The sequence below is a fragment of the Seriola aureovittata genome, chromosome 17 (assembly GCF_021018895.1).
Source record: "Seriola aureovittata isolate HTS-2021-v1 ecotype China chromosome 17, ASM2101889v1, whole genome shotgun sequence".
NCBI classification, from domain to species: Eukaryota; Metazoa; Chordata; class Actinopteri; order Carangiformes; family Carangidae; genus Seriola; species Seriola aureovittata.
In genome coordinates this window covers 18,863,990-18,889,177 of record NC_079380.1, presented here as the reverse complement: position 1 = coordinate 18,889,177, position 25,188 = coordinate 18,863,990, and the positions used below count along the sequence as shown (strand labels likewise).

Sequence of the window (25,188 nt, the reverse complement as noted above, 5' to 3'; positions counted from 1 at the left end):
TCTGCTTACAACAAAAGACAAAATAAATAGATGACAATGATAATGACAAATAAACCTGTTTCTTATTTTTTGTTTATTTTATTTATTCATTTTTTACCAATAGGGATTTTTTGGAAGATTTTTCTATTTTGTCCATACAGAACTTTACTACTTTATAATTATCCCATTACTTGTTCCTCTGGTTTCCAAAGTGTCTGTACACTGATTAAAGCTCAATATCATTATAAATTGTGTACTCTATAAGTGGGTATGAAAATTGGATTAATGAGAATTTCCGTTCGTATCAACAACAGGATTATCCCCTGCCTTGCAATCCCAATTTATACCATACATAACTCACACATGCCCAAATGAAAACTGGATTGGTTTATCCTCTGGAATGTTGTTCATCAGGCCCATCGAAACACACACACACAAACGCACGCACGCACGCATGCACGCACGCACACACACATACACACACACACACACACACACACACACACACACACACACACACACACATACACACTACCGCCTCACCCTATTCAGCTGACATAATGTTCAGAGGCAACACCCCACCATCTCGAACACACCCTTACAGTAGATCGTTCATAATGATGAGATATCCTGAGGTTAAACTGTAATCTTTTACATTCACCTAATGTTAAAAAGTCTGCAGTGTTGGCATGAATGGCCTTTTAGAAATGCGCCTCAGGTTGGAAGGTCATTGATTCAAATCCCTACACATTTTTTTCAAGCTTCCCTCAACATACGTATAAGGCGTGGTTAGGCAACGCAATCAACCCCCAGTGACCAGCAGTATAAAAATGTGGTTGAACTGGCCTGCTCCCAGCTGAGTGAAAGAAAATGCAGACCTTCACAGACATTTTTGAGATGAAATTGGATGCTAACATGATAAAAAGGGTTATAAATAAAATTAAATGTGCCACATTCATGTGGGCAAAATAGAGCCAAGAGACATAAAAGCACCAAATTTGGCATCAGTCACTGCATTGTCTGCAGTTTGGATAGCCAGGCTTCTCAACGCTGCATCTATCACCAACTCCTAGTAGCCTAATGTTCATTACTGGCAAAAAATCAAATGTTGCTTTGATTTTCTTTGGGTGTATGTATCCAGCTTTTACTGTCTGTTTGCAGCACCACCCTTACAGGAATAGTTTGACATTTTTAGCATCACACTTATTTTCTTTCTGGTGGACAGTTGACCTCGATCAGGATTGATACCACTCTGTCTGTAAATAGGGCCGTCAATCAGTTATCATACCAAATTGGTCATTCTACACCTTGGTGTTATTAAACCAACTTCATTTACTTGTGAGCTTCACAAGTGTTTTATTAGGCAGATTTTGTTTTTCTTTGGATGGAGCTGTTAGCTGCTAGCTAGCTAGCTGGTTACCGTAGACTTCACTCTTTACAAACGTACAGCATTCATAGTGACATAATTCCACACAAAATCATGCAGAACAGCTCAAAAATCTTCCTTTAACACAGCCTCTCAGGGCAGAGCCTTATATGTTTGTGAGTTGCTTCATTTGAAAAATCTCATTGGTTTGAGTGGGCGAGTTTTTAATGCCTTGTTCTATGGCGGCTCCTCTGTGCAGATATGAGAAACATCCATGAGAAATGCCCTGAATTCTTGTCATATTTTGTGAATGTGTGTTAATGTGTGTAAACTGATGTTGCCCAGACTTCGTTCATGGCCTTCCAGTCCCATCCCAGGACAAAAAAAACTATGCTTCAAGTCACACTTACACACACTCCCTCGATTATTTTCAAGAAACAATAGACAAATGAAAAAGAAGAACATAACAGTATTTGGAAGTTACACCTAAACCACAGAGTGACTCACCCTTGCTGTATATTTACGTCTTTGTCGGTGAGGGTGGGGATGTGGGTGTGTCCAGGGAAAGGCTTGTAGAGGTACAGGTGTGACAGGTGGATATCTCAGCTACAACCTGTCTGGACTCTACATCAGCAGGATCAAACACACATCTCAGCACAGTGACAGCAACACCTGGCCAAGGTAAGAAATGAATATGTGTACAGAGAGAGGATTGGATTTCATACTGCAGTAGTGAATATAGGCTTTATAGTGTTTAGTGTTTCTTGGGTTTGTAAGAAATGATTGAAAGCTGAAGATATAACAGCTTTGTCATTTGTGCCCATACGATGGCAGAGATGATTTAACTTGTAACTATCTTACACAAAAAATGGGTTTGATGACAGAAAAAGAAAAATGACAGAGTACGTTTTGGCCAATTTTAATGCCAAGTTATTCAGCACAAAGGAAATCAAAAGAAAGTTAAATGCTCAGGCTGCAAAGGTGATTGGATAATTATACAAAAGTAGATATAATAAAAGAAAAACGCAGCCCAAGTGCAATGTACAGCATTTTGTTTCTCAAAGAGAGAATCCTGTTAATGAATTTATTGTGACCTAAATCTGTTATCTCTTTACTGCTGGATCACGATGACAGACACAACAGGTTTTATAGGCTCCAGCTCAGCCTGGAGGAACATTTCAGATAGGAAGAAATTTTTCCTGTTCACCCCCTATTTCATAATCTTTCTATTTGTTATTCTTTTTTTGTGTATTTGGTATTTGAAGTTTTGAACAATATGTACAGCCATGGGTGTTGCCCAGGGTGCATGCAGCTGTGATAATAGCCCAGCTCTTGTTGTGTGACGTTGAGTTTTTCTGTTTGGAGTGAAATTGTCATTCAGCTGAACTGAATGTGTGTATGTGTGAACGTGACTGATTTCTAGTCATTCCTGCTGCAGGCAGTAAGACACTTTCTCTCAGAGTGTATTTCTTGGAGAGAATGGGACGGTCGGTTGTAAACTCATTTCAAAAGCCACTTTGCTCTAACCACAAATTAGTAAAAGAGAGATATTTTGGATGTTAATGGATTTGATCCAATGTTTCTCTGGATATGTGTGGTTGTTGTTCTAATGCAATTTTACTTTCACATGTCCCTCTGCTGGTCTCGCTCTTGATGGCAGTCACAGATAGTAGCAGCAGTATTGTTAGCAATTTTAGTGCTAAGAGTAGTTGTTCCAGCAGAGGAGAAAAATTATTTGTTTTTTTTGTCCTTTTTTCCATTTTTGTGTTTGACTTTTTAAAGCTTCTGGCAGCAGTCTTTTAATTTCCTCTAAAATACATGTTTGGATCAAATTTCTTTTTATGTGAAACAAATATACAGCCTGTGGGGTGAGCCTGTGTTTTGGCTGATTGAGAATTGAGGTGATACTAACGATCATGAAGCGATAAGTGGTTAATTGGGTAATTTCCACATCTAAACTACCCCTTTCTTTGTCATTAAAATGCATTCTTCCTTCCCACTCTCTCTCACATAGAATCAGAGAGTCAGGTTCGACCGGCACAGATGTTTATATAAACTACAGTAAGGTGACACACATGACTCATGGTGATAAATCAGCCTGCTCTGCATCAGAAAGAGCAAGTTTGTGGCCGATCTACTCTTCAATTACAGCTGAAGCATTTCCCTTGGAAATTGACCAAAAGTGGCTGCCAGTGTCCAGATTTTTTCAATCAGTCTCACTCATTTCTTCCTCCATGAAGCCACACCCAGGCACCTGCTTCACTAATAACGCCTCAGAGACAGCTAGTGCTGACTGAGCTGAGGTCACTAGCCTCAGTCTTCCCTTACAGAGGGCGTTATGTTTGATCTGTAGCCTCTAACTTTTCCCCATTGGCCTTTTAAACTATTTCTGTATTGTGGCAGTCGAATTTTCCGGAAGCTGCACCCAGTCACAGCCTCCATCAGCAGCATTACGTCCTGTCTGATGACAGAAACGTCAGCATAGGAACAATTGGGTATTGGACTTATTGATCTGTCTTTGCCTCCATCTTTCAAAATCAATTCCTCTTTTATCAAGATCTCTTGAACACACCATGGCCTCTATAGCGACATTGCAGTGCTTCTCCAAGCACCATTTTCTCACTGATTGAAATTTACTAAAACTGAACTGAATCTTTCCAACAGCAGCCGTTTCTGGTGCAGTGGGAGTAAGAGAGTGTAAGAGCGACCAGTTGCTCTTCTACCCTGTCAGTCGGCTTTTACTGTAGCTCTTTGTCAAATCAGGCAAACTGGTTGCTGCCAAGAATCAGTCTGGAAGAAATGAAATGTAAAATGTTGACACTGTGGAGAAACACAGAAACACATTTCTTCATTTACCAGACAGCAAAACTGACACATTTTGGGATGTTGGGATTTTTTGGACAGTTTTTGGAGTGAAGTATTTTACCAATTTTTTGACACTACAGTTACACCACATGATGTCAGGGTTTTTTTCCCTTAAATAACCAAACTTGACAGATTTCAGAGGTTTGTGTGAGGCAGCAGTTTAGCCTGCAGTGTATGAGTTCATCATCAGCAGGTTTGGTGACACACCCTCAGTTTCTGTCACATTGAGAAGCATGCAGCTCGGTCGCATTCCTACACCAACATATGGGTGTATACAAGCCCTCTGTGTGTGTGTGTGTGTGTGTGTGTGTGTGTGTGTGTGTGTGTGTGTGTGTGTGTGTATCTGTGTGTGAGATAACAACAAAGTAGTCTGTCATCTACTGCCAATCCAAACTGCGAAGACAAATGACAAACTATGGCTACACCTCAGTGCATGTAACGAATGGTCCGGAGAAAGTGTGTGTGTGTCTGTGTGTATGTGTGTGTGTGTGTGTGTGCGTGTGTGTGTGTGTGTGTGTGGGTGTGGGTGTGTGTCTGCGTGTGAAAAGAAAAGCACTTGTCTGTGTTTCAAGAAGTCATATTGAGAAACTGCGATGCAGAGAGGATGTTACATGATAGTCAAGTTAGTGAGTGTACTGTGTGTCATTTCATGTGTGTGTACATGTGGGGACAGAAATCTGTTCACATACATTGTGGGGACTTCCCATTTTAGGACAAAAAGCAAGTTCCCATAACATTAATCATTATATTCTGGGCTGAAGACTTGGTTTAAGGTCATAAGTCTCGAGGGAATTAGTGTAAGTCAAAGTAATGTCCCCTGAAGTGATGGAAACACGACTGTGTGTGTGCATGAGTGTGCGTGAGAGAGAGAAAACAAATGCTTACTCGTGCTAATGTGTGTTGTTGTGTTTGGTTGTATGAAAAGAGAGACAAAAATAGAAGAGAGAACAGGAGAGAGGTAGAGTCATGTGTCTCTTTAAGCTGCAGGTTTTCCAGTATGGGATCATCCGTTTATCTGGTCGAATGATTCCAGTTTTCCAGTCGGCCTGAAAACCAGGCGGACAACAGTGAGAGTGCAGCAGAGCAGCTGTTTGGTCATGACAAAGGCTGAACTAAACCTGTTCTGTCAGAGGAACTGCCAACGTTACAGTGTGAAGTTACTGATCTGTTAATATGTGAGCAGTTTACACACTAGTTCCTGCATGCAATGAATTACATTTTCCTTATTCGACACAGACATCAGAAAACTGTATGAATCCATCCAAAGAAATGGATGGAACATTTGAAAGTTGTAATGAGACAGTGTTTGGTCATTTGTAGCTCAGACTGGTGTCACATGAAAAGAGTACTAATTATGTTTTAATGAGGCCACGTCCCATTTTGAGAGATTTTTAGAGCAATCGCAGTGATCCCTGACAGGACTGCCACAGACATTCAATCCTTCATTTACAGACCAAGGGGTTAACATTATTGTGAAGCCATTTTGTAAGAGTTAGTGTTAAAGTGTTAAACCTTAAGACTTCCATGAAATGAAACCCCTGTTTTCAAGATAAAATTACCCCCCCACGTAGGGGAAATTCAAATTGACACAGCAGCACAAAAGAAAAGGGAAATGTAATAAAGAAATCGAAAGAGAATAGAAGCAGAATCTAGAATAAATAAGATAAATTAGAAATACTATACACAATAAGATATACAAATGCAAAGTAGACTTTTCTGTGCACATGCAAATATAAGAATAAATGTAAAAAAATATATACATTTTTGATAGCATTTTTGGTTTTTTTCCAGCAATAGCTTTCTATATGTTTTCATCATTATTGGCGGAGTCAGTGTAATCCAGCACACAGTACATATTTTTTAACTGTTATTTCATTGACATCAACCTCACTGTTTACTGTCTCCTAATGTCGTACCAGAGCTGTATTAAGTTACCACTAATACAAACCCAACATTTCCTACTACTGCTGCTTGAAATATACACAGTATATGTGTTTTCTTTTACAGTCAGCTGTAAATATAAACAGTTTTATAAGTATCATTTCAGCCATATTGACCAGAGGAGTTAGATATTGTGATGGGTGATTACTGATGAAGAATGACCAAAATAGATAAATGACAAGTAGAAGTCTAGAGGGGTCGAGTTGTATATTGAAGTATGATGACTTCTCTAGTAAACCTCCAATTTAAATATCACAAATAAAACAAATAAATCCTTGCATCCTTTCAGCAAGTGTTAAGTCTCGCAAGTATTTCGGTGTGAACAAAGAGGCTAACAACCACACCTGAAACATGCCAGCCATCACCCTCCAGACAGAGTCACACACCCACACATTTCCCCCCCGAGGGTGTGGATGACAAGTAACATCCACACAAAGCAGTGTACTGTATATACCCTTGGCTGACAACTAATCCATCACTTTGGGCTAAGTATGCGTCACGAAGGAATGACAGGTGTTTCCATCAGAGGAACGTTGTTAGCTCCATCTAGTGTCAATAAGTATCATCAAATGTGTTGGAGGTGGAGAGGGGATCAGAAACTGTTGTTAAAGTGCCAAGAAAGATATTAGACACGTCCCATAGGGTATTCATGTTTTTTTGTCTTTACTGCTAATGAATAACACCAATCATAACAATCCTTTTTTTGTCTCTGCAGCGCAATGAGTGCAGATGGAAGAAGAGAGCCCCCTCCCTACATCGTACCAGGTGAGCCCAAACTCACACATGCACACACACGTCATCTTCATCGTTGGCATCCAATTGGTTTGTGTCTTTACTTTTTTCTGTCTCTCCTCCCTTCCTCTTTTTACCCCTTTGTGTCTCTTCTTCTGGCCCAGTAGAAGGTCAGGGCGATGGAGTGAAGGTTTACCACGTGCACACGCCTTTCAACCCGGGCACACAGGAGACCCCAGGTAAATGATGATAGTCAAAAACCTTAAATACAATGTATTCTAGCACATTGTTCACATTGTTGATTCACTTTCCTCCCTCCCTTGCTCTCTCCCTCCATCAGTGTACACAAGTGGAGGAGGCGCCCTCAACGCTGGCCTCGGCACCGGCCTCGGCGCTGGCCTCGGTTCAGGTGACTCTGGAGATGGCAGAAGAAAGTTTGTGAGCTATGACACGTCGCTGGGGCGAAATCCAGGCATGACGACCTGCACCTCCTGCCAGCAGCAGGTCATGACCAATGTCGAGTACAAAGCAGGGAAGTACGCCTGGCTGATGTGTTTACTCTTCATCTGCTGCGGGTGAGTGTGTGGTTCGCTTGTAATAGTTTGTCCTATTGGCATCGCCACACAGACTTACTTGAGGCCCCCGAGAAACAGAAACAGTCTACAACATCCAACATCATCTGTTCTCATTCATATTTATTATTTGGCATCAGGATCAGGTGAAACTATTGCAGCTCTCAGGTTTATCCAGCAGACGCAAAGCTGCTGCCTGGGGCACAACAGTTCGTTCATTCAGGGGCTGTAATGACCTTTAGCAACAAGCCTTTTCAAAACAGTGAGCAGCTGATTTTTTTTTTTACATAAATATTTTTATGTAAAAAAAAAAGAAAATGATCAAAACTACAAATGCAGGATCGAAAAAAAACCCAAAGCTAATTAAGGCATACAGCTGCATGACACTAACCCTAACTGTCTGTGTGTGTGTGTGTGTGTGTGTGTGTGTGTGTGTGTGTGTGTGTGTTGCAGGTTAGTCCTGTGCTGCTGCCTGATTCCATTTTTCTTGAAAAACTTCAAGGACGCGTACCACACATGCCCACGCTGCCACAGAGTGCTGCACGTTGAGAAGAAAAAATGCTGTAAATGACGACCATGAGGGCAGAAATGGACCCAAAGAAATAAGAAATAACATCCTGTTACCTTTATCTGTGTTTGGGTTACCTGGTAAAAAACAAGCAGTGGCACCATTTTATGAACCTGGCAGACAAAGGTCACAGTTCAAACGTAGCTTATTTCTAGGGATGAGCTTTTACATTAGCCGAGGTAAAATAAAACATGAATGACATCCACATTATATCATATTTTTAGCAAATAGACGAGGAGTGATTGTGTTGTCACAGTTTAAATCTCTGGTGAGAGTAAATCAAACACACCCCATGCACTTTTTTGTTAGCCGTTTTATATTTTTCACATTTCCGACTTCATTCGAAATGAAGGTATTATCACAACTTTTGAATAATTAACAGCAACATAAAACAAGCCAACACGATACATTAGACCAGAGCAGAGAGCAAATATTAGCATATTTTCTCATCTGCAGTTATTGCACAATAAATTTGTGTTGATATTGTTTTGTTACAAGTTTTTAATCAAAAATTTCACTCTGTAAAAACACACTCTGTAGTTCATTTGTGTTATATTTATATGTTGTCAGCCATAATAAACTCTTATAATTCTTATATGAAGGGACGAAGGGCAATCTTAGTAAGCATGAATTTCAAAGAAAAGCTTATATCATGTACAACAGCAGCTGTAAATATGATTTTGACTTTTGCTTGGATCATTTGAATCTTTACCTCCCAACAAGGATTTGTCCATGTGTTTTGGTTACAGTGGCAAGGACAATGCAAAATTGAAGCATTACTGTTCTATGATATGATGTGTTCACTGAGTCACTGATCAAGACATTTTGAATAATAGTAATAATATTAATAAATAATATATTATATAACGAATAAAATATGGTCATTCTATTCATAGTTTGAATATTTAAAATCCCTTTTTGGTCATCCCAGAGAAATATGTTTTTGTCTTGTTTACTCTTTCTTTTACAACTTCTTGAAAAAAACATCTTTCCTGCTTCAAGATAAAAAAAAGATGTGTAATGAAATCAGGCGAAATATTGTTGTGAGCTTTGAATCCTCTTCATCTCCGCTCATGTTGTCCCCTGGATGAAACTGAGTATGCTTGGACTTCTGTTATATACTATTAACTATTTTATAATATTATTTCTCTTATAAAAATAGACTCTGTAGACCATACATGGTACTCTGCTGTGCTTGTTTTTTTCTTCTTTTTTCTTGCCCTCCTTTAGAGAGGTCAGAGTTCAGGGCCAACCAGCTCAGCTGTTGGTCACACAATCTTCCTCTTTTTAAACATGCTTGCAAAAAAAATGTAACTTTGAACATCAGCTTTTACTCGACACCTGAGCAAACTGTATCGCCTAGGGTCCAGAACAGCTACTAAATGGACTTTGTGTGAGATTGTTTTGTCAGCAGCTGTTTCCATTGGGCATGAACTTTCAGTCTCAGATGTTTCTGCAAATGCTTTGCATACATAGCAAAGTAGCCAACAATGCCAGTGATGTAAATGTGCTGCATTAAGTTATTAGCCATGCTAGTAGCTGTAGTGTTGGTAGGTCTGACTGGTCATGACTGAAACAGCATGTACAGCATATAGCATATAGCATGGCTGTAGACTTGGGCCACATAGTGTTTCCTCTGGCCCTCATACGGCATGACTGTCATTTGCCATTTCAACATCCAGGCCAGTTCTGGTGCACACACAGAAAAATCCCCAAGCTTTCAGCCAACACTGAAGAGTAACATCTGGAATCAGCCCAGGTGTGTAAGTACATGGGCCAGAATCAGGCCAAGTTCTCAGGCATATGTTGGGCCAGACATTTTATCTTGCTTCCTTTAACAGACAGGCAACAACAATGTGCACTCTTCTGCGAACGATCACTGAGTGAAACATCACTGTCAGCTTGTATCTGGACCTGAGCCTGTGAATGTGTCTTAGGATCCTCAAACATACTGTATGGCTCTGTAGTTTATGAAAACATTAACGGGCTGTAGGCGAGTTTTAGATGTCTCTGAAAATTCTCAGTCATCTCCAAGTGGAAGGCAACTTTAAATGTTAAATAATTCCACATTTTGGGAATGATGCTTATTAGCTATTTTGTCGAGTTGGACAATAAGATCGATGTCACAATCTTGTTTGCCAGTTAAATACATGGTTACTGCTAGCAGCTGCTTAGCTTAGCACAGCACACACAGCTGGTCCATATCTTGGCTCTGAGCAGTTGTCATGCAACCAGATGAGACTCCTTATAACCCTGAGCTTCAGAGGTGCTCATGAGCTGAATTTGTTACCTTTGGACAGTGTCAGGCTGGCAGTTTACCCTTTTCCAGTATTTATGCTAAGCTAAGCGGTTGCTAGCTGTAACCTTGAATATGCAGTACACATGAGAGTGGTATCAATCTTATCATCCAAATCTCCACCAAAAAACTTCAATGTTTCCCAAAATGTCAAATTATTCCTTTAACAGTGTTTCGTCCCAGTCCAACACTGATATGGACAAGCAGCAGAGTAATGTTTTTGTTTTTATAGAAAATTTTATTCAACATACATTTTCCAGCAAAAAGGCAATATACAGGAATAGTTGTCGTACACTGCTGCTACACTGAGGATTTTAAACTGGAAAAGATCAAATTAAGGTGTGATTCTGCAGGTCATCTTTGTACTGCACTTTTTAACAAGACAAAACCAATGCAGTTAGTTTTGAAAAGAAAAAAAAAAATCCAAATGTAACAGAAAAAAATCGTCAATGGTACATCAGGAACGCAAAATAAAGAAAAAAAAAACCTACACACAAGAAATATGAACACCTGGCTCCTTCTGTACCCAACAACAAAGGCGTGTGTTTCTCTTAAATTTTACATGTTCATATTTTTAAATATACAATTCTTAAATGTTGTCTTTACAGAGCCAGCTATACGCTATTAGGGGAGCATTCCATCTGTGCTTTAAAAAGAAACAAACAAAAAGAAAGAAAGAAAGAAAAATAAATTCATAGGGCTTTAAGTGTTTCTTACAATGCTGGTTTTGTCTCTACACAATCCTCAAACCTGTGGGCTCTAAGTGTCTGCAGCTCCCTACCAAGCACAGCGCAGTTACTGCTCCCAACCACATGGAGGCGACAGTTTCAACCAAGAGAGAAGATGGGAGGGAGACGACGAAGCTCGCGTGTGTGTTTATGTTTAGAGGAGGAATGACTGAGAAAGACATTATGACCCCCCAAAAACAATTTAAAATAAAAGAGAAGGTCAAGGGGGTAATGTCTGTGCGTGTGTGTTCATTTTAAAGTCACTGAACAAGTCAAAACCACAACCAAAATGTACATTTGCCAGTCCTGAGAAACCTCTGACATTTAAGTGCCAACGTGCAAGATGAAATACAGACAAATTTCCTCCTTATTTTTCCCCGTTTATTTTTAAACAGATGCTGTGGATTTTTATTTTATTATACAAGATCTGCAGAAAGAGACAAAAAAAAAATTAATTCATTTTTCCTCCAACCAAACTAAGTGAGAAAGAACTGTGTGTAAACTTGGAAATACTTATTTTTGTAGCACTAAAAGATGGGAGCAAGAAATGTAAAGAACCACATCAGGGCAACTAGTGAGCCGCAGGATGCACACCACATCGCAGCCATTATTTCAAAATATTCTTCTGCAAAACGACCATCTGCCCCTCCCTCTTTTTTTCCTGTCAGTTAGTCCTCGCAAACAACCTTCCATCAAACTCTCCACACAGCAGCATGATGCCTCTTCAAACAACTCTTTATTTAAAAACAACCCCCAAAATAATCTGAAGGAAAAAGAAGCTGGTGAGGTGGGAGACGGAAAAAAAAACAAAAAAAAAAACAAAGTCTAGAAGTTCATATATATATGTATATATATGTATAAATATATATACACACACACACATACATATGTATATGTATATATGTATATATACACATACATATATATACACACTTATATTTATACTGTGTCCCATGTCCTCTCCTCTCCGCTTGTTTTATATTAAAATCCAATTTAATTTCTCCCACTTCCAGACAGGCAACAAAAAACAGGCAGTCAACAGGTAGAGAAGCCAGAAGAAAAACAACCGAACAGCCTCAAACGTAGAGGGAGACAATTAAAAAAATAAAATAAAATAAACAACAAAATAAACAGTCAGGAGGTGGTTGGTGCAGTTTATTTTGTGGTTGAAGAATAATCCGTCAGCTGCAGCAAGATCCGTATCGCTGAAGACATAGTGCCGGTGTAGAGCTGTAGAGGTGTCCAGGCAGGGTGTTAAAAGTGATGAACACACACACACACACACACACACACACACACACACACACACACACACACACACACACACACACACACACACACACACACACACACACACACACACACACACACACACACACACACACACACACACACACACACACACACACACACACACACACACACACAAGCACGCACGCACGCCCCCACAGTCTCTCACACACACAAACACACACACACGGTTGGTTACAGTCTGTGGTTATGGTGTGTTAAAGTAGGTAGGGAGGAAGGCGGAGCAGGAGGAGGAAGAGGAGGAGGATGAGGAGGACAAAGAGGAAGGGCGGGCTGCTTTAGTTGTGGATCTTGATTGCTTTCTCCAGGTAGGTGTAGCGACCTCTCTTTGGAGCTTTGTTGAAATGATCCAACCCTAGCCAGGGGCGCGGGTGGGACATGTTACCTGTGAGGAAGGGGATACGTCAGAGTGTTATATGTAATTTTCAGGTGTCACAATCCTAAGGAATATTTAAGCATTTTTATCGCAAGCGATGCCGATATGTCACATGACCTTTGAGTAGTTACAGAAAAAACAAAGCTTTCTGATAATGGCCACGTTAAGAACGACATTAAAACTGTGGCGAAAAGCAGCCACTCATTAGAAGCAGGCCTCTTCATAGAAGCAGCGACACCTGGCAAGACACTGTGGTGGTGAGTCAAATAAGCACATGCACACGTTCCTGGTACACTTCTTTGTACATCTGTGACGTGAACACCTTATTTCTCCTGTTAACCTCCTTAATATTTTGAGAAAAATTAAAGCAGTTACTTCCACAATTGTAAAATCCAGTCTTTCAGCATTATAAACTATGGTGCAATATTTTTATTTTTTCAAATCATTATTCTGTTACTCAAACGGGTCTTCCTGAGCAGGACTTTGACTTTGCATCAATATCTTAATCAGCACCAATGCAGCCCCATGTTTGTTAAAGCAGGGCTGTTTTTGGTCTGAAAGGTGCGATCACACAATCGGATACAAGCAGTTGTCAGTATCTGGCCTCTCAGGAATCTGTAGGTGTGTTGTGTTGAGCGTGTAATTTACATACTCTGCTCCGACTGGACAGTTATTTTCTGAAGTATCCACAGACAGTGTCTGTGATTTGTTTCCACACACCATTGTTCTTTATGGATCATGAAACTCTTTAAATACACATCGTAGAGAACTGGGCAGCTGGAGACTGTGACAATCTACTTTAACTCTATTTTCTCGTAGTGGAGAAGTGAATAACAATTGGCTCTTGCCTGGCTGTGGCTTGCACTGCTTTGGAGGATATTTGCATAAAGTTGAGCCTTTCACAACTTTCGCCTGTAGTGTACCCATGCGCTTTTTGACTCTGTTGAACTCAGTGGGGGGTGCAGGGCTGCAAAGCCAGGTCTCATTCACAATGAACAGCAGCTGTCTCTGTCCAAGCTTTTTGAATTCGTACGTGTGTTAGTTGTTAACTAGTTTTTGTAAAACTGAGGGCTACAGACTAATTTAAATGACTAAAGGAACAGGGGTAGCGTGTCGCACAGTGCTTAAGAATTCTAAATTATGCTTCTATGGGAATCATCATGACTGGAGCACTTATGGCTGGTGTAATCACAGATAATTCCTTGATAAGGAATCACATCTTCCAGGAATGAAAGCAACCTCATTTAAAGCACCTTCAGTAACACTTTACTTTATTTTCCCCAGTTAGCATTCATTAGTATTATATAAACATTTAATCAGTGGTTTATGTCACAACATAATGTAGCTCTAAGCAGATGCAAGTGTTGAATGCATGTAGATGTGCTGTGTGTCAACCTGTATCCTGCAATAAGTGTCCATTTCTACAAAAATATCAACAGCATCTGCCAGGAATGTGCTCTTGCATGAATTTCATTGGCCATTGCATGGCCGTGCTGTATTGCATGATGATAAACTGTATTGTGGTAAAAGCCGAGAGTAAACTTTTTGGGTCTGGGGAGCCAACATTTATTTCCCCAGGAGCCTTCTGCTGAGCCAACGCAGCGGCCTCGTTTAAATGAGCGATCCCCTGGGACTGTCCTTATGATGTATTTGCAAGCTTTTGTTACATTTGTGGAGTTCAGTTATAGCCTGTTGCACTCGCAAAATTACTACTATTAGTGCAGTAACAGTAAGAATAGTAGCGATTGTATTAGGGGCGCTCCCTGGTGCAGTAAAAGCAGGAAATACCTGGCTGTGGTTCAAAGTCCTTCAGGTTGACCTCGTACTCATCTTCAGTGATGTACTGATGTCGCCCCATCATCACAATCGCAAACTTGAACTGAGAACAAAAACACACACAAACACACATTACCTGACAGCATAAAACTAAAAATATTTTTGATTGATTAATTAATACTGAGCTCTTATTGAAAAAACGACAACAAACAACATAAAACAGTGCCTAGAACTGTTGCGGTAGTGTTCATCATCTACATTAGCCAGTAAACAAAATGTTAAATATTCATCGGGAAACATTTAAAATGCACACGCTGGTTGTGCAAGCACAGCATAATGCTGTACCTTCTCAAATTCCTTCTCCTGGATGTCCAGCATGGTCTGGATCCTCCTCATCACCTCCCGAAATGACTCGCCCTGTGGGGTGAGGGATGGAAATCAAACACATAGCATGAAGTATGTTAACTGAGTAAAACATTATGTTAAGTAGTAAAGTAACCTAAATAGCAAATTATCTTTCACACAAGTGAACAAAACATACACACACACCTGTCTGATCTTGAGCAAGAAGGGGATCCCAAAGGTCCCAAAGACTTCCTTGTGGAAGTGAGCAACAGGGATTAGCATTTCACTGTCCTTGTCCAAGTCCACCTGGTCCAAAGGAATCTCCTGAGTGAGGGAAGGAAATATGAAAAGCAAGAGAGGAGGGATTTAGTGAGGTCACTAAAGAAAGGTCACTAGGAAAAGTAAAAGTTTACGTGCAACCTTAAAGAGCAATTTAACCAAACTATGTTTTTGCTGACCTCACTCAAGGTGTTGTCAACACAACTAGACTGTTAGGTGTAGTTAAAGATAAAAAGACTTGAAACAACACACGTACAGATTAGAGGACTGAACGATTAAACCTTGCTACCCTCATCCCGGCAACAGAAATACTAGTCAGTTAAACTAATTATTAACATTTTATTAATGTACAACGCTGGTTAAATGTTGCGCCTGAGCTGTTCCGCAGCTCCCCGCCACTAGCTGGGGCTGCAGGCCCAGCCGACAGCAGCCCCCCTTCTCCCCACGCTAATGCCTGAATGTTGTAAACAGGCAAGGTGGAAAGTAGGACAGATGACATCTCATAAAACCAGTGCAGTTTGACAGTATTTTCACCTAGAAAATGAAAATAAGGTTTTATGTTAGCTGTTTCAGAATAAACTGGCACATAACTACTTGACTGGAGCAATGCACAACCACAGGCATGTGGACGTTAACCTGCAAAGACACAGGCTGCTGGTGTTAGCACTGCTAATGTTAGCTACACTCCTGATTAACTGATTGTTCTGTGCCAATTGTTTTCTTACTTCTAGACTAGTCGAGTAGTCTAAATCTAAATTTCTGTTTAATCGACAGGGAAATTGGTCTTTAGGAACATCCCTACATGAAACATTCAGCGCTTCAGCTTGGTGTTTAGTATATCTTTAATAATTGAACCATATTATTTTGAAGTAACTAAACTCCAGCAAATGATGGCTGCAAAAGTGGCTGGTTGCGAAGATAAATTTATCAAACTGTGTCAATATATATATCAGTGTCAGGCTGATGGCTTGCTAAGTGGAGGAGTGACTAAAGTAGGAAAATTGACTAAAAATAAAACTAAGACAGAAGAGAAACAAAAGAAGGTCACACAGGGAATGCTTCACATACACACTTACCTCTATTCTGAAGGTGCGGCTGGCAGCCGGAGATAAACATTCTAGCAGCTCATCCTCCTGGTGAACCCCAATGATTTTATAGCTTACTATCTCTAACAGCCTGCAAGGGGGGGGGGGGGGGGGGGGGGGAGAGAGGAGGAGAACGACAGTGAGAGGAAGGATTAATACTCCAGAGTAGCTTTACAAAGACAAACTGATTTGCAGAGCATAAAATCACATTAAACATAGGATAACATACAAATTAGTGAACAAAAATAATAACTGGAGGCAGACCTGAACATCCCAGTGTTGCTAAAGATAGCACGTTTATAAAAATGAGATGATGCGTTACACTTCCGAGGGCCTGAGGGAGGAACATGGCTGCTATTGTCGGGCCATGTTTAAACTGCTCTGCAAAATCTCAAAATAAAAAATCCCTCTCAATCTTACATATTACGCTCTGAATGTCATGAATCATTATTTGCACATGATTAAGATTAGATCAGACTTTGACCAACAAAAGGTTGAAAACAGTTCAACAAAACTGAAAATGGTGAAATTGATCAGACTACATTCTCTAAACCTGTCCTGACCCGAGGTAAACTGGGGAAATAATGATCAGAATATGACATGGTTCAAAACTTACAAGTCAAACTGTGAGCTGAACCTTGTACTGATGTGAGTTTCAGGGTGGAGGCTGGTAATTAAAATCTACATGGAGAAAGTGAGTTACACTCTCCGCCTTGCTCCCCAGCAGCCTACCACCGCTATGATGCCATCCAAAATGTCTGGTGCTAATGCTAAGACTGTTTTCTTTGGGGATGAACTATTACTTTTTCCCCTACTTTTTTTGTCCTAAACTCACTTTCAGAACATGCACCATCATTATGTGAGTTTGCATAATGTAGGATAGCTGCAGCAGCGCTCAACAATGGTTGGCGAAAGGTTTTCATTGCGAGCAGTGACAAGTTTTCATTAACAAAAACTGCAGCTCAGAGTGGAGCAGATGAGAACGTTAAGTTTTCCGTATGTTGGAGAGCAGTGGTCATGACTGGAGAAAAAATGGTTGATATTGTGAGGCTCAATCCCTTGGCAAGCATTATATTACTGCAGTAACCTTCCCAGCCATATTTCAGTCACAAAATGATGACACACACACACTCCTGCAGGGTGGATACCTGAGCTTCTCAGAGCCTTTTTCAGAGAGCTCCACTGCCTTTTTACATTCTTCCAACAGGTCCCGCACACAGCCATGTTTGTCAGGGTAGAGGGTGATCTCCTGCAACAAAGCACATTTCATGTCTCTGCTGGAATCACACAAAACATTTGACTTAGAGGAAACATGAGGAAAAAAAACATGTGAAAGACTGTAACATATCATGTGTGTTACCTCCTCTCTGAACTGGCTGTTGAGCCATATGGATTTAAAACTCCTCCTGTTCTCAAAGTCTGTTATCTTCATCTTTAACTGTGGACAAATGAAAGGGAGAGAAAAGAGAAAAATGCTCATGTTTGTACTGCACATATAGATAAGACTGTGATGGAAGAGGATGAACGCAATGCTCATCTTTCCTGGAAGTTTGTCTTTTTCCCTGGTAGCTTTATCTTTAGCTAGCTCAGCAATGACCATCTACTACAAACTAAGCCACATCATGATGAGCAGCTGGCCTGGCAGGAGAACACACCTCCCTGCAGGAGTATCTACAGATTCAGTGTTTGACAAACTGTTTCTCCATCTTGAGTATGGTTTACTTCATTGAAAGAATGGAACTGTTTGTGTGCTAAAATACATATATAAGTACAGAAAGCTTTTAGCTATAGAAAAATTGTTATACATCAGCCTTCAGACCTCATTTTATCATATGATCGAAAGAAATTTTAGGAAAAAAATGCTCAAGAGAAAATATTAATGAAAGATTCAAGGGTGAGACAAAAATAAAGATGAAGAAAGAAAAGAATGAACACATCCAAAGACAGAACTAAGGAGTGTTAAGATAAACAAAGACAGGATGAAACAGAGATGATGAGCAACAAGAGAAAGAGCAAAAAACAACACATTGAGAAATAAAAACTACAGGTGCTACTTGGAACTCTAAAGCCAACTTTCTTAGGCCAACAGCAGTGGCTGTTTTTCAAAAATTTAGGCATTAAAAAACCTAAAGACAAAAAACCCCAGAAGGACCAGAGCTGGCAAACTTGTCCTACCTGCTGGTAGTAGAGTTTCTTGGGCTGCCGAGGCTTGAAGAATTGCAGCAGGTCCCGCAGCGTTCCCTCATAGTTGTGTCTGAGAGGATTCCCTGGACCGTCCCTGTACCTGGCCACCACACCACCAAGCAGGGGGGGAGGACGACGAAGGGGAGGAAAAAAAGACAACAGGAGAAGAGAAAGAAAAGATCGAAAAAAGAAGAGAACAAGCAAAAAAAAGGGAAGAGGACAAAGAGGAAAGAGGGAGATAAAAAGAGGGAAAGAGAGAGGATATTCAGAGAGGTGCAGAGGGAGAATAGAGGAGGAGAGGAGTTGGAAAGAAAGAATAGAGCAGAGGAGAGGGAGAGAGGTGCAAAAGGGAGAATAAAGGAGGGAGCCCAAGTGGGAGGAATAAGAGGAAACAAACAAAGAAAGGTGGGGGGGACAGGTTACGCAACATTTCTACCGACAACTGCAAGTAATCAAATCAAAAGCAAACATAATCAAGCTGGGAGAATGAAAACTGTTTGTAATTGAATACACATTTTTTATTTTAAAACAAAATGAAAGTTTAACCTTGAAATAATGTTTATTAAACCAAGAATTATTCCCAAATACCTTGAAGTCAGCCAGAGAAAACCTAAACACTGTAAACTTATCTCTTATGCTTTTTAAATGGGAATAAATGCTTCACAGCAAAAGCATAATTAGTCATTTAGATGCAAAACAAGTACTAAAGCTCTCTCCCTCTTTTTCTTCATTTTCAGCATTGTTGCAAAGACCTGTCTGCTGTTTTATATTCAAAATTCTGAATTAATTCTAAATTTTAATTTTTCCAGACTGGAAATACAATAAACAGAGCAGCTGATGAAAGGTGTACTGCGTTATTGGTGTTAATACATTTCACACTGTATGCATAGCATGTCTTTGGGCTTTGTTTTCAAGTTGTTCTGGAGGGTAAATTGTTGAAAAAATGCTCTGCTTTCTGTTTGAGCAAATATCTGACAAGCTAACTATCAATATTATCACAAATGGATAATCATCTATTATCAGTGCGTGTGGATGAGACAAGCCTCCTACCCCTGTGACTTGAAGAACTGCAGCAGCATGGGATCTGTGTTCAACCTCTGCGCTACTGTCTTGGCCACCTGACAAATAGATAACACAAACATTACAAACATTACAAACATTACAAACATTACAAACATTACAAACAGGGGAATCACCACAGTCCTGTCAGATTTAATCTGTCAGTTAACTGAAAAGCCAAAATACTGAAACACAAACACATTGAAATTACCAAAGTATTTTCTTCCCCTATACTTCAAACATCCACTGAATGTACCTGGAAATAGTTCATGCGGTTAGAGAGCGTGACCACAAAACCAGGGTCATTGTGGATGGTCTTGTCACAGAAAATGACGTCCACTCGGTGGTAGAGATCCCGGAAGTAGTCCTTGGCCGTAGGCAGCTCGCTGCTGTCGTTCTCTGGGTCGTCCCTGCATTGGAGAAAGGTAGGAAATGGATTAATTGAGATACAGAATATGGAGTGATGACAGGAGGGGGCAGAAAAGACAATGGGACGGAAGAGTATAGACATATATTACAGAGGAGGAGGAGGGGTCGAGGGAGGGAGATGTGAGGACAGAAAGCACAAGACAGGAAGAAGGTCGAGGCAGGTTGGGCAAGAGAATTCAGAAGAGGTTATAAAGCAATAAAGGGATAGAGGAACAGAGGAAAGCACTGAAGTGTCATAGACACTCCTTCTGATAAAAGATTTTCCTCTAAACGCAAACACATGTCACTTAATTCCCCCTCCTCTCTTTATGTTGTTTCTCTGTATTTCATCCATCAGAAATACCAAAAGGTCCAGTGACATGTAACTGCTCTGTCTTTTTGCTGTGTTATTAGGACAAAGTATAACAGATAGCATGCAAAACTGAAAACTGACCTGCTGTGAAACATGTTAATCTAAGCAGCAGTTAAAGATGGAAATGTTACTGAAAGGCCATTAAAAACTTTATGTATACGCTTCCCACAACAACAAAAAAAACATGCTAGAGTTTAACAGCACTTCTAGTTAGAGACAAGCTATGTTGTAGCTTAAGTGCTCTTGAGCATCTCCTATATTGATTATACTTATTTAAATATACTGTGATAGAAATTAGCTCACACTGCCCAGACTTTAACGCACACACAAACAGTCTTACTTCTGGAAGACAATGATGTCCCCGTCCATGAGCTCATCCAGGGCCTTGTCCAGAGAGACATCATAGTCCTGTATCCGCTCTGTTAGATTGGGCTTTACTTCCTATAACACAAAAGGATCATGGGAAATGTAATCAAAGTGAAAATGTATTTAAGTCCACAAGTGTGTTGGGTTAAGGAAGCGTAAACACACCAAACTATAAAACAGGGAAGTGTGAGAAAAAGAGAGATGCTGCATATGACAACGTGAAAGTGTGTACAAGAGAGTTAGAGAGAGAAAGCTTGTGTGTCAGACAGAAGAGCCTGGAAATGCAAGAGTGTGAAGGAGCGAGTGAGGAGTTAGAACAAGTGAGAAAAAGACAAGAGGAATGTGCCAGCAAGTGAGCGCTACATAAATAGATCACCTCATAGAGGATAAGGCTAGTTTCCTGCTGAAACCCCGCTCTCTCACACATGACTGGCAGCAGGTCTCCTGGTTACATGGAGAAAAGAGCAAAGGAATCATGATTTAATCCTTAAGTTCAAAGCATTTTCCTGCAGACAGAGAACTCATTAGGTTTATATTGTTCGAACATATGTTATCTAGTGACAGTTTGCTGAGCTTAAAATAGACTTGGATGTTGCTACTACTTACTTATTTTGCAGGATATAGGTGTGTAGATATGTCCACAATAATTTAAGCTTCTGGTTTTGGGGTCATACATCTTCAAGAACAACATGACATCATCTAGAAACAAGGAGACAGTCACTAAAGATACAACAGGTCCCCTAAAGAACTGACTGCTTAACAAGGAATATTCAGAAATAAAACAAGACAAAGACATTCTTGCTACAGAGGTTGATAGCATAACATGGGTGAATCTTTAATGAGTACAACTGGCGTTAGAAATAAAATACTTAACACACAAAAAGATTTTGTTAATGTTGTAAGCCTACTTAAATTACACAAAACCTGCAACTATTCCTATTGTATTACATTCTACAGTGTTTCCCAAAATGTTAACAGTGATCATGACCTATGAAGCAGCATTTCTAGTATTTCAAGTTGCAATGAGCTTGTGCCAACACAAACGCAATGGATGTAAAGTCAGTTTAACACAGAAGAACATGAGATATAAAGGAGGACTGATTTAGAGGTCATTATGCCTTGTATTTAGCTTGAACTAAATATAGTCTTTTACACTTAATGAGCTCTGTAAATCACATGATATTAACATAGTAAAGTTACACAATGTGTGAAATGATACTGGAAAAGACACTGAGTAGGATGAGGGTGAAATGTGGGACTTACGGTCTTTGTCAAACTTGGGTAACGTGGCCCCGCTGGCTGCCATCTCTGGATCCACTGTCTCCAGAAATATTGTCCAGGGGTTCTCATTGTCACTCAGGTCGATCATCTGAAACACAGATGTGCAAAAACATTAAAAACTATTGCATTTTCTAATGTCACTGACTAATTTCAATAAGGGTCGAAGGGAATAATTAGTGCATGCATCCATGCACACAAATGCCCATGTTGCAAAGCACAAATACACTAAAGGGGGCCTCCAAAAATCAAGCGAATATGAACTGACAGATTATATATGGACTCACAGCTGATGCATCATAAAAGACATAAATGCATGAGTACTTCAGAATGCAGCTCATCTTTGCACAGTTTTAAACATTCTAGCAGTTGAAAGATTATTTCCTATTTTAATGTAAGCCACTTTTATTTCTGTTTTCACTAATACAAAATTCTCTATTCAGAGTTGTACTCTGAATAAACTCACTACTACAAAGGACATCTGAACGCATTTCTAAAGCTTCATGTTGCATTTTAATTCCCTTACAGGAGATGCGAAACTACTGACTGCCACAGTTTAACACCTGAAGCTCTCCCATTTCAGCTCACTAGCCTGCATATTAGTCGTTTTCTTTTTCCTTTTATTCACAACGAGAGTGTGAAAACGGGTGACAACACTCACAACAAACCAGTCTTCCAGAAAGAAACACTTACCGACTTGTTGCAGTCAGCCTCGTAGTCGAGCATGGCAGGTCGCTTGGTTCCATTGCTCCGGGCCTGCATGGGCCACAGCCTCATCTGGTCCTGTGGGAAACCCTGAAGCACATCAATGTGTGAGTTCATATCCAACAGTTTTCATTCTCATGTTTATTTTGCACTTATAAGACACTGAACACAAAAGCCAAAAACTTAATTGCACAATAAATTGGGAAGCAGCATTAGGATGGAAAAAAACAAACCAAGCAGATAATAAAAGGGTGTGAAGGAGTTTGCAAGAGAGGAGGTAACACAGTCAACAAGTGTCATGGCAGGGCTCCTGACTACAACCATTTTCTTACACTTTGTGACCATTTAACACTAAAATTTCTAGCCATTGTTTATTTTTTCCTGAGTCATCATAGTATACTTTTATCAACTGTTGATGATGGAAAGGAGAAAGAAATGTGAATGTGTGCACGTGTTTTTGTCCTCTACAATGCGAAGTGGCTGTTTAGCTAGCAAATGGCAGGCAAACAGGAAAATCAAAAAGCCCCAGCTTCAGATAGAGGCATGTGTTGAGACTTAGTATGCAGTGTATGTGCAAACAGAGTTTCCTTTGGGATGAATAAAGTTCAGTCATACATTAGTTGCTTCAAAGACAGGCAACACATTAAGTTTAATGAGCTTTGAATGGGCACAACATAAACACAAGAGCAGAGAGTTAGGTTGGGTTTTCCATTACATCGAAACGGGATTCAGATTTGTCACAATTAGAATGTTTCTAAAAAGGTATCCTCGTCAACAATTGAAAGAACCAAATGTCAGACTTTATGTTACCTGTAGTTCAACGTTTAATGCAAACCCCAGTCAAACATTCTCTACTATTTTCCCCCTCACACAAAGTGGAGTCCCTCACCATTGTCTGGGAGAGGTTCTGAACAAACTCTTGCAGCGTGGAGCTCTTCAGGACCTTGAAGACTGTGTACTTCACTTTTTCTTCATCATACATGTCGTTGCCCTGATGACCACAGAACTGGTCCTCTGTCACCATCTGCCATGAGGGGGAAGAGGACAGGAAGAACACAGCCTTAGTGACTGACAGTAAAACTGGACAAAGACTTAAAACAAAAAGACAGAATGATAAGCTTGGAGGGAAAAAATAGAATAAGCAAACATTTGCCCCAACTGAGCATCTGCTCTTCTCATCTAACCATATAACAGTTGCTGTGTTTATTTTAGCATCAAACATTTAAAATGGCAAGAACTAGAATTACCACCTCATGGTTGTAAGCTTATGCCAACCAGTGAAGATGCATTTTACATCCACATCTGTACAGACTGAAATATGTAGTGAAGACTTTGAAGGAATTCAATAAAATCAAGTGTATTTCTTGTATGTGTTTAAATGTTTGGCAAATAAAGCTGAGTCTGGTAGAACACAAAGTTGTAGCCATGACAGTAGATAAAGCTTCAAATATGGCTGTTGCTACAAATTGTAAAAAGTGGATGCGACACACACACAAACACGATCTGTCAAGGTGGTGTCACCAAGTCAGTATCAGACCAAATATAGTCACAATCTTCCTTTCTGTTCCTGGGTTATGGCTTTGAATAGTGGCCAATGTTTGCAGAACATTATGTCGTCGCAGTGAAGTTGACCTTTAGATATATATAGTGTTATCACTTCATTGTATCGTATTATACATTTGTGTTAAAGTTTGTCATAATTAGCATACAAATTCTTGAGGTTTGGACAAAAATATGTCCTTGCCACTGTTTCGCGGATACCCCGAGTGACAAGGCAGGATGTAGGATGACAAATACATTTTATGGCCATGTTGAAAATAAAATTCACATCACCAACAAAACATTATTTACATTTAATAATCACAGCATTCTCAATATTCAGTCAAAATCAGCAGGGGGAAGCATGTAGAAACAGCTGTTTATTTATGTTTCTTCCTTCATTTCCCTGTTTGAAACGAAAGTTCTGTTTAAAACCATACGAAGCAGCAGCAGCTACGAAACCAAACTGAGTAAGTGTTCTGTCTGTCTGTCTGTTTATTGATCTCTTCCGCTCTGCTTAATCACAACATGGCACCTACACAGAACAGAGCCTCAATGACAGTCAACTGGTCGGAGAGTGTGTGTTGCATGCATCGCTTATATGTGGGGGATGTCGACATGAAACTATAGCAGGGCAAATCAAATTTAATGCAACATAATAAGTTAATATATTAATTGGAAAACAAGTCAAATGTCGTCTTGACATGGCATGAACATGGCATGAAGGCATGAACTATTGGTGATTGCTCTGATGATCGTTAATCACAGGGATCATCGTACATCGGCACAACCCTACTTAGTGACACATTTTGTCAAACACAAAACTACAGGGTTCATTTTGTCTAGAACTGAGAGTCTCTGCTAAGACCACAAATGAGAGTCAAATCCACAGAATTAAAGGATAAATGCATACTGACAGTTATCACACATCCTCCTGACATTTCTCTCTTCCTCCTAATGGTAGAAAATAGCATTATGTGTTGGCCAAATAATAAAGTCAGAGCAGCTCACATCTTTGTACAGGATAAACCTTTCTTATCTTTTAATAAACAGTTTC

The 25,188-nt window shown here is 39.9% G+C and overlaps 2 protein-coding genes across 5 annotated transcripts in view; one reads left to right on the top strand and one right to left on the bottom strand.

Annotated features, from left to right (window-relative positions):
• Nucleotides 1-1,920: 1,920 nt before the first annotated feature.
• Nucleotides 1,921-11,917, top strand: si:ch211-157c3.4 (Lipopolysaccharide-induced tumor necrosis factor-alpha factor homolog-like). The gene is made up of 5 exons (XM_056400728.1): nt 1,921-2,026; nt 6,867-6,916; nt 7,048-7,122; nt 7,224-7,458; nt 7,909-11,917. Exons 2-5 carry the CDS (start codon nt 6,871-6,873, stop codon nt 8,024-8,026), a joined length of 474 nt encoding a protein of 157 aa, XP_056256703.1. The 5' UTR covers nt 1,921-2,026; nt 6,867-6,870; the 3' UTR covers nt 8,027-11,917.
• Nucleotides 11,918-12,341: 424 nt separating this feature from the next.
• The window catches only part of usp7 (ubiquitin specific peptidase 7 (herpes virus-associated)), a 27,560-nt gene continuing 14,713 nt past the window's right edge, over nt 12,342-25,188 (bottom strand). For 3 of the 4 annotated variants that reach the window (XM_056400727.1, XM_056400725.1, XM_056400726.1), the window contains exons 16-31: nt 23,482-23,616; nt 22,581-22,682; nt 21,873-21,978; nt 21,216-21,308; nt 20,986-21,053; nt 20,584-20,684; nt 19,719-19,872; nt 19,454-19,521; nt 18,395-18,503; nt 17,580-17,657; nt 17,368-17,468; nt 16,211-16,310; nt 15,060-15,179; nt 14,856-14,927; nt 14,523-14,613; nt 12,342-12,743 (exon numbers count right to left, since the gene is read on the bottom strand). In XM_056400727.1, coding sequence (XP_056256702.1) covers nt 12,637-12,743; nt 14,523-14,613; nt 14,856-14,927; nt 15,060-15,179; nt 16,211-16,310; nt 17,368-17,468; nt 17,580-17,657; nt 18,395-18,503; nt 19,454-19,521; nt 19,719-19,872; nt 20,584-20,684; nt 20,986-21,053; nt 21,216-21,308; nt 21,873-21,978; nt 22,581-22,682; nt 23,482-23,616 — 1,605 coding nt within the window. In that variant the 3' untranslated portion in view covers nt 12,342-12,636. The remainder of the gene's footprint in view (nt 12,744-14,522; nt 14,614-14,855; nt 14,928-15,059; nt 15,180-16,210; nt 16,311-17,367; nt 17,469-17,579; nt 17,658-18,394; nt 18,504-19,453; nt 19,522-19,718; nt 19,873-20,583; nt 20,685-20,985; nt 21,054-21,215; nt 21,309-21,872; nt 21,979-22,580; nt 22,683-23,481; nt 23,617-25,188) is intronic. The other variant, XM_056400724.1, reaches the window with a different exon arrangement.